Genomic DNA, 12,126 nt, shown 5'->3' with positions numbered 1-12,126 from the left:
TACTCCCTGAAGCGCTTACCGACGTCTAGTAGAGGTGAAAAGCGCTACATCAAAAGCAAGGATTATCATTATTATTATAGTAGGAGAAAAGAGAGAAATAGTATGAGTAAGAAAACGTACATTGGGATTTTTTTAAGATCATAGCCGGTCTTAACCTCAAGTCAAAATAACCGCCTTTGCCACTGATCCCTTAATACAATCAATATCAAATATTTTACATCACAATCTTAAAAATATGACGGGATCCAACGTCCACAGACATTTGAAGGCGAGATTTCCAGATAAACACGACATTTTTGGCTTTGCTTTTCACTCCTAAATGACCTTGCTGATATTTCAGATTATGCCACTTGTTCGGGATTCCTCCAACATATGAAACAATATAAATTTTTGGCCATAAAATGCACATTCACTCCACTGTGCAATATATTTTCTAAAACACTTTGCGACCTTTTAATTACTGAAGAAGGCACGATATGAATCGCAAGGATTATAATAATACTTCATGAATAATGATCATTTTTGTTATAATAAGAACATATTACACATAATGCACCTATAATATTCCAAATAACATACTAAGTTCCCCGATATTATTTCCGAAAAGTAATACCTAATTTACTTTTAAAATAATGAATAATTTCTTCTTAAACCATCATCTCAGGGAGCGTGTTCCAAATACTTATTACTAACTGTCTGAAATAGTGTTTCCGCAGATATGGTTTGAATTGACCCCAAAACACACATTTTGACAAATACATGGAATGAAGCAATTGAAGATGATTCAGAGTCAACGCTATGTCTCATACGATTCAGACATACATTTATATTGATTTGCTGTAAATGCAGAATATACAGTTAATATTATTGATTAATGATCTGTGCAGGTCAGAAGGAATGTGACACGTCACTCCCCTCAGTCCTGGATCTATTGGTTGATTCTCAAACCCCTGACCCAGTGGCCTCTGTTAAATAGCGGTCACTGGGGAATGAGGCCAACTGTCCGGCTGCTCTCTGGCCCTCGGTTATTCGGCACAGGTTTGAGTTCTGATAAGTGTCGAGAAGCATGAAATTCCTCATTTCGCTCAGTCTGCTGCTGGCTGCCTTCTCCTGTAAGTGCTACTATTCTGACGTTCTCACTTTTGCTGTGTGGGAACTGTTCTCCTTGCAATGTGACAGAGACAGGAGATTTCACCATCACTCATCTTCAGTGCTTTATTCCTTACAGGTGTCCAGGCTAGCGGGTCGCTGACACAGCCGCCGACTCTCACCGGAAAAACCGGCCAGTCCCTGAGACTGACCTGCAGAACCAGCGGATTTGATCACGACAGCTACTACTACTGTATGTACTGGTACCGGCAGCTTCCCGGGAAGCAGCGGGAAAAGCTCCTGACTTCTGACTACAGATCCAGCAACAGTTTCGAGTCCGGTGTTGGAAACCGCGTCACTGTCGTCAGAGAGAATTCCAATAACATCTTCGATCTGATCATCAAAAGCCCGAGAGTGGAGGACACCGCGACGTACTACTGTGGAGCTTACTCACAGTGAGAGGGAACTGGGCTGAACTTCTACAAATACACAGGGGGAGGAAAGGCAGCCCCTCCCACCCTAAACTGACTGATGGACATCCATGGGGTCAATGCTGTATCTGTAGCCAAGTTTAAAGGAGAAGCTGAAAATGGATTTAGTCTCAGACTAAACCTACACAGTGAATCGTGGTTTGATTGGGGTGAATGAATTCCTTATTTGTGCTGCATTATTCTGTGATTTCAGATGGTGAGTGACACTGTGCTGTTGAGGCGGGAAGGATTGCGAATGGAGACTGTCTATGTTACGGTTCACAAACATCATTTTGTTACAAGGTGATGGAAATAATTGCTTTCTGTTTCTGTGGATATCAAAACACTAATCTATATCCTCTGTGTCATGTTAGAGGGGAATAGTCCCTTCAAGTAAATTTTGGCTGTCAGTGTGGAGCAGACATTGGGGGATCAGTATTTGTATGGGACTGTATCACTGTGTATACAACAGATCACAATGCTGCACACAGTTACCTCCTCATACAAAAACCCCAGAGAGAAAATATGATAATCACTGTCATCACTACAACATCCACAGCTCTCATATTAATGTTACTGAACGTGGGTCATTCTCGGAAATAACCTGATGTTTAGCAAATTAATTAAGTTTAATTTATATTACAGTGCGATACGAAACAAATTTGAGGTGTGCTGAGCTGCTTTAAGAAGAATCCAAAGTCTCTGATGAACATAAGAATTTATTTTGACTTAAACATCACACGTGGCCTCACTGGAGAATTTGAACTGAGATCCAGATTTTATGTCAAATTCCACGTCAGTGTTTGTCAGTCCGTCTTGTGCAGTTTTTGTCACATTGTGTATCACTGTGATACTGGAACCACAGCATTCACTGTCAATACAAAAACCCTTCAACAACAAACCAGCTAATCTCTCTCACTATTCGCTTGTGTGGGACCCACTGAAATTGCGGGGATTTGGTTCTTCTAATATGTTGCTGAACCCCGAGGATTTCACGAGATTTTAAACGACATAAAACATCGGATTTATTCTTCAACCTGTTGGTGAGAAGAAACGTGGTTTGGCACGAACACAGCAAACTGACAAAGACACAAACATTTAAAAGGTAAACGCAGAGCCGAGCAATTGTTTTCAGAACATGACAGACACATATCGTGATCTGTGTGTGGTTTGGGAAAGCCAACACTTACAGCAATATTGTTTTTATGTGGTCTGCCCACTCAGCAGTTGTTGAAGTGAGCAGCCCACTGACTGCAGCACAGTGACTGCAGCAGCCCTGACTACTGGGGACAAGGCACAGCGGTGACGGTGACTGACGGTAAGAACAGACACTAACTCACTCACTTCAGTGAACGGGTCTCTTTATATATTCGTTTTCTTCACTTTAGCAGCTTGTTAATGTAATGAACTCCGTGTTGCAGGCTATCTCACACTTTAATCCAACTTGAAAGTATTTATCTGTTATTGCTTTCAACAGCAACTGTTCCATTATGGATTACTCTCTCAATATTTAGGTAATTGTTGGTGATATTTCTAGTGGTTTGTGAAGATCCAGCAGAGGTCAATCTGATGGACTTTCTTATTGCGGTGACTGGCGGCTGCTGGGTTTCGGTGTTTAAGTGTGCAAAAGTGTTTGAAACTGTGCCCATTCTTTGGGAATTAGGGCCAGAAATGTGGTGGGATGAGTGATGGGAATGTTATCTGATCGCTTCCAACAGCAGTTGAGAATAACTGTGTGGCGTCCTATAGCTCAGTGGTTAGAGTATTCGCCTTCCAAGCGAGAGACCTGGTTTCTATTCAAGGTAGGACGAAATCTTGGGAAAGTTTCCTTACAATTTCTGACAATAATCCCTCCAAAAACCAAAACAGTAATATAATAAATTCGTCATTTTCAATCACGACTTTTGGTGGGACACTGCTGTGCGCAATTGGCTGCCGCGTTTCACCCACAAATATACAGTCAATTAACTTTACAGTCTATTCTGTGAAGTGCTTTGAGACGTCAAAGAGATGCGAAAAACACGACATCAAATGCAAGGATTATTATTATTATGTATTTAAATCCATTGTTTAACATAAGGAAATTGGTTGCGATTTAGAATGACTCGTATGCGTAGGGGATGACACTGAGAATAAAGCGGTTTATATTGCAGTGATGTGATTGAGAATACAGCAGCTCAATCGACTCCAATGTTACAGAAATAATAGTGAAGGTCATTATTTTATTATCAGCACTAATGTGTTGCTCACAATCTCATTCCTTCAGCTGCACCACATACATCGGTCACGATTTTATTCAGCGACACCTTAAGCACTGACTTCATTTCACTTGATTTTAACAGCGATTGAGTGAACAGGACCTCGATTTCTCACAGTGTTCAGAGACACAAGGGGTCGTTGTTGATCTGTAAACATCAACTTCCTGTTTTGTAATAAACGTTGTGTAGAAAAACACAGATATGTTCAATAAACACATGGTAAAGTTTGCACAGCAGGCTGCAATGTAACATATCCAGCTGCAGTGCAAGAGCCTGCTGTTCAAACCTTACCATTTGTTCATTGAGATGTTTAACGCACAGCGACACTGATCAGTGATACCAAATTTGTGAATTCAGAGAAGATCATCTCAAACTGCAGAGTCGGCAGAGATGAGGGTGAAAGTGGCCTTTTCTCATTTGACTGTAAATATATGATTTAGTTATTCTATGTAAGTGTTTGTGCTGCAGGGATTTGTGACCGAGTTAAATTGCATCATATATAATGCTATGTGTGTGATGTGGAAGGATAGTGTGGGAGCTGCTGTGCAGTAATTGAAACCTTCAGTCTCTCAGAGAGAAAGAGAATATAGAGTAACGTGTGGGTTAATGAACGGAAACACTTTGTGTTTGTGATGCGAGATGGGGCTACGATTGTCCCTCAGGCTGTAAGGAGAACATGTGCTAAAGTGTAAATTCGCGGAGAATTGTGAATAATCGTCAAATTCGGTTTGATTTCTGAAAGAGGTTGACTCGAGTTCTGAAGAGGAACCGGTACTCTAAATTTTAAGTAAATTTAAGATTATTACACACTTCCGCAAAATCTTAAATTAGAGATATAATGATCTCTCGTTGTTTATTAATAGTTGTTTATTGGGATCTCAGATGTGAACAAAATTTATTGATCAATGACGATAAAATGGTCGTGGGTGCAGGAAAGAGGAAACAGATGCACATTTACCAGCAACAGTTTTGCAGTGTATTCTGCGCAGCGCATTGCGAATTCTCGAAGATGTAATCAGGCGCTAAATGAAAGGCAAATAATATGATTATTTTATTCCGAAATATGAAAGTAAACGTGTTTTGCAGCTGCAATGCAATGCAGCGCCATTGACAACAAATCCTAAGACAGCGACTTCTCTTTTTATTTAACCTTTTCGGTGCAGCTGTGTGACACAATTACTCGTAAATGTGGTTATTTCTGCGTCTGTATTTAGCGCTGTGCAGCAGCTGTTGCAGGTTCCGTAGGTCACATTCACCAATCAGACAGGATCCCCTGTGAGAGACTTGTATTGGGCACAACACTGATTAGAGTCCTTCATTCCTCATCTGAACACTGAATCTGCCCATTATATGGTCTCTGCAATTGTGTTGACAAAATATTTAACAGGGACCAAAATTCTTCAACAGTCAAACAAATATTTTCCGCCCTGAAATTTTTCGGACTATTCACCTCACAGTTTAGTCTGTAAAACGCTTTGAGATATCTCGAAAGTGTCGATAAGACACTATATCAAATGGATGAATTATTATTATTAATAATTAATGTACTATTTTAATACCACTTAGCAGCTGACAGGTGGCAAATTGGCTGCGGCGAATCTGTAACCAATCTGAACAGAGTAACTTGTTTTAGTATATGTCGGAACAAGAAAAAATATATTTTTTAAAATTTTCGGAATATTGGATAAAAACGCAAGATGATCCACATGTCTGAATATCCTTGGATCGATATTTTTTGGTGAATCCAGTGGACGATTTGAAAATGGAAGCAAAATTTTTATTTGAGGTGTTTTTTTAAATGCCGCACGACTTTAACTCTGAAAACGAAGTTAATCGGCGTAAGACCAGTGAACATTTTGGCCTGAAATGATTTAAAATTAACGTTATAACCACCGTCTGTTGCTCCGTGTTTCAAAATTGAAACTGGTCAGGAGGTGACTTTGAGTTTCTTCACAGTCGATGCACAGTCACTGACACCAGGTTCACATACAGATAGCTCTGCATTAATATATCGATTTGTATCTATTTATCTATTCATTTATTCATTTATTTATCTATTTACCATTTATTTATTTATTTATTAATTTATGTATCTATGCATCTATGTATCCATGTATTTATTTATTTATTTATATCTTTATTTGTTTCTTGATTTATTTCTTTATTTCTTTATTTCTTTATTTCTTTATTTCTTTATTTCTTTATTTCTTTATTTCTTTCTTACTTTCTTTCTTGTTTTTTGCTTTCTTTCTTTATTTCTTTATTTATTTATTTTTCAGTCAGGCAGACAGAGATAAACACAGAGAGAGAGAGAGGGAAAGGAAGTCGATGCTCTGCTGTGTAAATTAGCAATTTCTCTCTCATACAAAAGTCACACTTGAGCCAACATTATTGGGATACTAAATTTAAACTGGCAATTTTTTTAACGTGGAGTCCTGTAGCTCAGTGGTTAGAGCACTCGCTTTGCAAGCGGGAGACCTGAGTTCAATTCCAGGCAGAGGGCCAAACCTTGGGCAAGTTTCCTTACTCCACACAGAGCCTAATAATAATCCCTCCAAAACCAAAAACAATAATAAATTGGTCATTTTCAATCTACGACTGTTTGTGGGACATTGCTGTGTGCAATTGGCTGCCGCGTTCGTCCACAAATATACAGTCAATTCACTTTACAGTGTGTTCTGTGAAGCGCTTTGGGATGTCCTCCTGACATGAAAAGCGCTATATGAATTGCAAGGATTATTATTATTATTATTATAACGTTGGAGCCAATTCAGGAGCTGCTCTACAAAGCGCACTCCTCACCGCGCGCTACAAGTGCACAGTGCAGCTCTGGCCGTACAAACGTTGATAAAGATTACAAATATATGAAGGCTACATTTCTCCTTAAACCGTTATGTATGAAAACCTTGGTCTCAGCACAAACTCCAGCTGGGATGCTTTGCTGGAACAAGTACGCACACAGACATGAACACACCAATAAAATAATAATCATTGCATTAGCTACAGTGCCTCTCACGGCGGAGATAGGCCACAAAGCGCATCACAGGATTGAATGTAAAGTGCGTTGACTGAATTTTGTGGCCAAAACGTCAACAGTCCGATTCGTAAAGCAAATCCGCACAAACAGGCGTAGAGAGTTTGGCCGATTTTATTTGGGGGGATTGTTGACGAGGGCGCGGAAAACAGAGAACGAGATGGAAAGACATAGTTGGAGAGAAAGAGAGAGAGAGAATGTGTGTGTTTGGGGGGTTGGGGGGGGGGGGAGAGACAGAGAGAGTGTGAGAGAGATTGAGAGAGAGAGAGAGAGAGAAATTGCCATCTCTTTTTGAATACGTCATGGGATCTTCATGCATGCACACACACACACACACACAAACAAACACACACACACAAACAGCCATACAGACATTAGCTTAATGGCCTATTCCTGTTGCCTTCATTTCCCGAGAGCTGCTTTTCTCGGAGATAAAGTGCAGATACGAACGGAATAGGAATCATTTCACGCGGTTCAGTTCGAAAGAAGAAGACCTAACGATTTTCCGTGACAAACAGGGAAAGGGGAATAGAAGAGTTGCCAACTCCAAGCTCAGCTTAGAGTTCAATGCAAAGCATCAGACAAAACGATTGAGGAGATTGCAATGTTTATTTTTCTAAAGATAAATTTGAACTGGGAAGGTTGAAAGAGATAAGTGAATTAGAGGCAAGTATCCACATCATGGTTGAGATCAATGTCTGTTTTCATATTAATACCAATTACACCTAACGCAATATATTTTTAACGTAACATAACGTATTATTCAATGTATTTCAGGGAATGTACAACCGAAACCATTGCCCCCAGTTGTGTTCCTCACACAGCCTTCCCCTGCAGAAATCAAAATACACAACCAGGCCACTGCTGTCTGCTCAATAAACAGCTTCCGTCCGGACAAACTCAGTGTTAAATGGCTGAAAGACTGGGAACCCATCACCTCAGGTGTTGTGACCTCTCCCTCGGCTAAAGAGGACAACGGGACATTCAGCAGCAGCAGCCGCCTGACGGTCCCCGCCAGAGAGTGGGCACTGGCGCGGTTTACACCTGCCAGGTGTCCCATGAACCCACCCAGACCATCATTGTCAAGAACATCACCACCCCAACAGGTAGGAGGAACAGCAGCAGCTGGTACACATGGCAGCAACGTGGCTCTCAGTGTCCTTTGATATTTACACCGGAGGCCTGTAGCTCAGTGGTTAGAGCCCTGGCGTTGCAAGCGACAGACGTGGATTCGTTTCCCAGACAGAGCAAGATGTTGGGCACTTTTTTTACATCACTCGCCTCTGCTTATCCAGCAGTAAGTCGGGACCGGGTTGTCAGTGAGTTGGTGTATCTCCTGGGCGCCACTGGCTGCCTCGTTTCAGCCACAGAGAAAAATTAATTGACACGACAGCATTGTCTGTAAAGCACTTGGAGACGTCCCGAGGAAGTGATGAGGCACTATATGGAACGCAGCAATAATTATTATCATTAATGTTAAGGGTAGAACAATCAGCATCGTAGACATGGGCAACTCAGTTTTCTTCTCCAGGATATTTGAACACTGACATCACAGAAAACCTTCTACGGTCTAATGGTACCACACTCATTTCCCGATTGCTGATTTAGTGGAATATATCAAAAGCAGTGATTGAGTAGGTTACATAATTTCTATCTTTCTGAAGGAAAAAAAAGATAAGATTATCTTGACTAGGAATATAGAAAGGTCAATGAGTGAGAAGTGTCCATATCGTGGCTGATCTCAATTTTTTTTCAATATTGGTATAAACTTCACATAGCAATATTTATGTCCATGGAGCAAAACATGACCTATCGTTTAATCTATTCCAGATAATGTACCTAAGCCAACGCCGCCAGTTGTTATCCTCACACAAACTTCCCCTGAAGACATCACCAGGCACAACCAGGCCACTGCTGTCTGCTTAGCATTTGGTTTTCATCCGGACATACTCCGGGTTAAATGGCTAAGAGACTGGCAGCCCATCACCTCAGGTGTTGTGAGTTCTCCCTCGGTTAAAGAAGACAACGTGACATTCAGCACCAGCAGCCGCCTGACTGTCCCCGCCAGAGAGTGGAGGAGTGGCGCGGTTTATACCTGCCAGGTTTCCCATGAACCCACCCACACCATCATTGTCAAGAACATCACCTCAGGTGGGAAACACGGCAATAGTTGGTACACATGGCAAGAACGTCACTCTCAGTTTCCTTTCAAATGTCCACTGGTGAGAGCTCTATTGATACATTGCTTTCAGCCCCATTTGGATATTTCACTGGGAACAACACACAAGCGAGCTTATTCCCAGTTTTGTTGATCTTTACGGCATGAGGAAATCGGGCCCCAATTCTCACGCAGTATTCAGTGGGTAGCAACAAAGATCATGTTTCTGATCTACTGCTCATGAGGAGCTGAGGCATCACTCACAGGTCCACGGGATTGTGGCGGTTTTGCTCATATTCCACCCGCTTCCTCAACATCTACTACCACTGAACTTTCTGATCACAATTTGTATCAAGCAGGGCGGATATACATATAAACACAGTCAAAGCTCATCCATCATATGCGTTACATCATGAGCGGTTGTCCGTCGGAGGGAATTGGAAATCAATAGGCCAAATATCACGCAATGCTTCAGGCAGGATTGCTCAACTTTCCAGTAAACTATTCCATCAACGATTGAAAATTGTATTAGGAAACAACAATCTGCGGTCAGATGAGCCAGAAAGTGAGAATCTTCATGGGCGGTCATTGCTTAACTTGACCCAATATGAAATTCTGGAAATGGGCTGTTCTTTGTCTTTCTAAGTTTCTTTTACTTTTCTAGAATGCGAGGATCCCTCTGGAGGTGTCAAGATCTATATCCTGCCACCTGCACAGCGACAGGTTTTGATGGATTCCTCTGTAACGCTAACATGTGTCGTGGTTAATGCACCACTTCATGTCAACGTGACTTGGACACAAGGAAATACACATTTGCAGTCTGGATATGGGAAAACTTCTGCCACTGAGCCTCAGAAAGTGATCAGTAAATTAAACATTTCTGTATTAGACTGGAACAGTGGTAAAGAATACTTCTGTGTAGCCAGCCATGATGATATACCATCTCCCATCAGAGAAAAGACGTTTAAGAAGACAGGTGAGGAGTGAAAAATAATTTACGTGTTTATTATAATTCCAGAATATAGGAAAACCACTGGGTGCAAATAATAAATTGCTGTCGAGAGATTTCAATCAACATCCGTGTTCCCATTCGCACCTGCAATTACAAACAGCTGAACGCAGTCTGAACAGAAAAACACATCAATCTCAGCTTATTCTGCAGACTCTTATGCTCCAAACTTTTCTCTGATTGACCACTTTCAGTGTATTGATTCGATTGTGTTCTTTCAACAGTGGAGCACGTGAAACGACCTTCAGTGTATCTCCTCCTCCCGTCGGCAGAAGAATTGTCTGCTCAGCAGTCTGTCACCCTCACCTGCCTGGTGAAGGACTTCGCTCCCAAAGAGATCTTTGTGCAGTGGACTGAGAATGACCAGGTGATTGATGGCAGTAACTACAAGAACACTGATGTGATGGCAGACAGTGCAGATCGCAACTACTCCATGTACAGCATGTTGTCCATCTCAGCCGGAGACTGGGGCAGAGGAAACTCCTACTCCTGTGTGGTCGGACATGAAACTTTCCCAATGAAGACTCTGACCAGATCCGTTAATAAATCCAGCGGTAAACCGAGTTTTGTAAATATTTCCCTTGTCCTGATGGACACCGTGAATGCCTGTCAATGAGTGTCCCTCAATACCATGTTGCCTATTCTCTTATGCAACCGCTTCCCTCCCATTGCATTGGCTGTTTGTTTTCATGAACAAGTAACTCAAATAAAGATTATAGTTGCATTGATGTGTCAGGTACAGAGAGGATGATTTGCAATTAATTAACTTCACTGTCAACTTCCATAGCAAGGACAGATACATCCATTTTTGGGGGGATGTTAGCATCAAGTTAATAGGACAGTCAGGTTGGTTTGTACACTCTTAATCATCGTGATGGGTTTGCAGGTGTCAGACACCCGGGTGACCAAAAAAAAGTTACCCGTCCGAAATTATTCTACTTTACTTGCTACAGCCCAACTCAGACTGTACTTTATTTGCAGTTTGATTCAGAATAGCACAGTGAAGCTACACCTGTTCCTTTTCAACATATTTTCTTTCCCACCGAATAGCATCGCATTCCACGTGTAATAACATCGCGGACGTAAACTCCGGCTTTTTATTGCTACATTTCCATTAAAAGTATATACTTCTCACACTGAAACTGATCCGAATACAGGAAAATGTTCATTTAAACATAAGCTTAGCCATACATGGACATTGTAACCAAATGCATTCATTCAAACTCACATCCACACATACTGACAAACAACATCATATCCATCCAGGCCCACACACACTCACGTGTCCACCCATGTTCACAAACACACACGCATACACACAGAGACACAGACACACAAACTCACATCCTCCCAGGGGCCACACACACATACACTCACACATCCCCGCAGGTCCACACATGCAGACACTTGCAGACGCAAACTCACGTCCACCCAGTCCCACACACACTCACACACACTCACACATCCACCCTGGCTCACACAAACTCACTTATATCCACATCCAAACAAGCCCCTACACATTTCCGCACACACACTTACCGGGGACGACAGACTCACACTGATTTCCATTAAGGCCCACAGATACTCACACACACCCACTTCCATCCAGGCCCCCATCAGCTCACACTCACCCAGGCCCACGCACACTTAAACACACTCACATACCCATATTTACAATTAATTACACAGACAACTTGACACATTTACATCCACCAAGGCAGACACTCACACACGCTTACATCAACCCATGTCGCCACACAAATACATACATGCAGGAACACGCACATATACATATATATACACATCCACGAATGACCACACACACAGACGCACACTCACCCAAGCCAATACAAAATCAATAGCGCTATGGATGAACCTTTTTAAATTTAATCCTCATTTACTTTAGTTAATTTACAGAGACGTTTGTGCCGGTTCCTACAATAATATTAACGATTGTGAAATCGACATGGCTATCCATGATAAAAGAGATGATGGTCTAATAGGGTTGTTAGACACAGTCAGGAATAACTTTGGCAATTGTATAAGATTACAGACGCCTTGGCTGAGTTGGCCGAAAAGTGGAATTGCAGTTCAATATCAGTTACGGC

General features: G+C 41.6%; 1 gene segment (V, D, J or C); it reads left to right on the top strand.

The window, feature by feature from the left end:
* The first annotated feature begins 990 nt into the window (after positions 1-990).
* LOC103172549 lies at positions 991-10,757 on the top strand. The segment is given in 9 exon segments: positions 991-1,112; positions 1,229-1,544; positions 1,774-1,776; positions 2,548-2,602; positions 2,817-2,877; positions 7,629-7,957; positions 8,682-9,002; positions 9,674-9,985; positions 10,243-10,757. Coding segments are annotated over 9 exon segments (1,835 nt in total).
* Positions 10,758-12,126: the final 1,369 nt, after the last annotated feature.

Source organism: Callorhinchus milii, unplaced genomic scaffold (genome assembly GCF_018977255.1).
Source record: "Callorhinchus milii isolate IMCB2004 unplaced genomic scaffold, IMCB_Cmil_1.0 Scaffold102, whole genome shotgun sequence".
NCBI classification, from domain to species: Eukaryota; Metazoa; Chordata; class Chondrichthyes; order Chimaeriformes; family Callorhinchidae; genus Callorhinchus; species Callorhinchus milii.
Note: the sequence above shows the minus strand (reverse complement) of the source record. Positions and strands in the feature narration are given on the sequence as shown.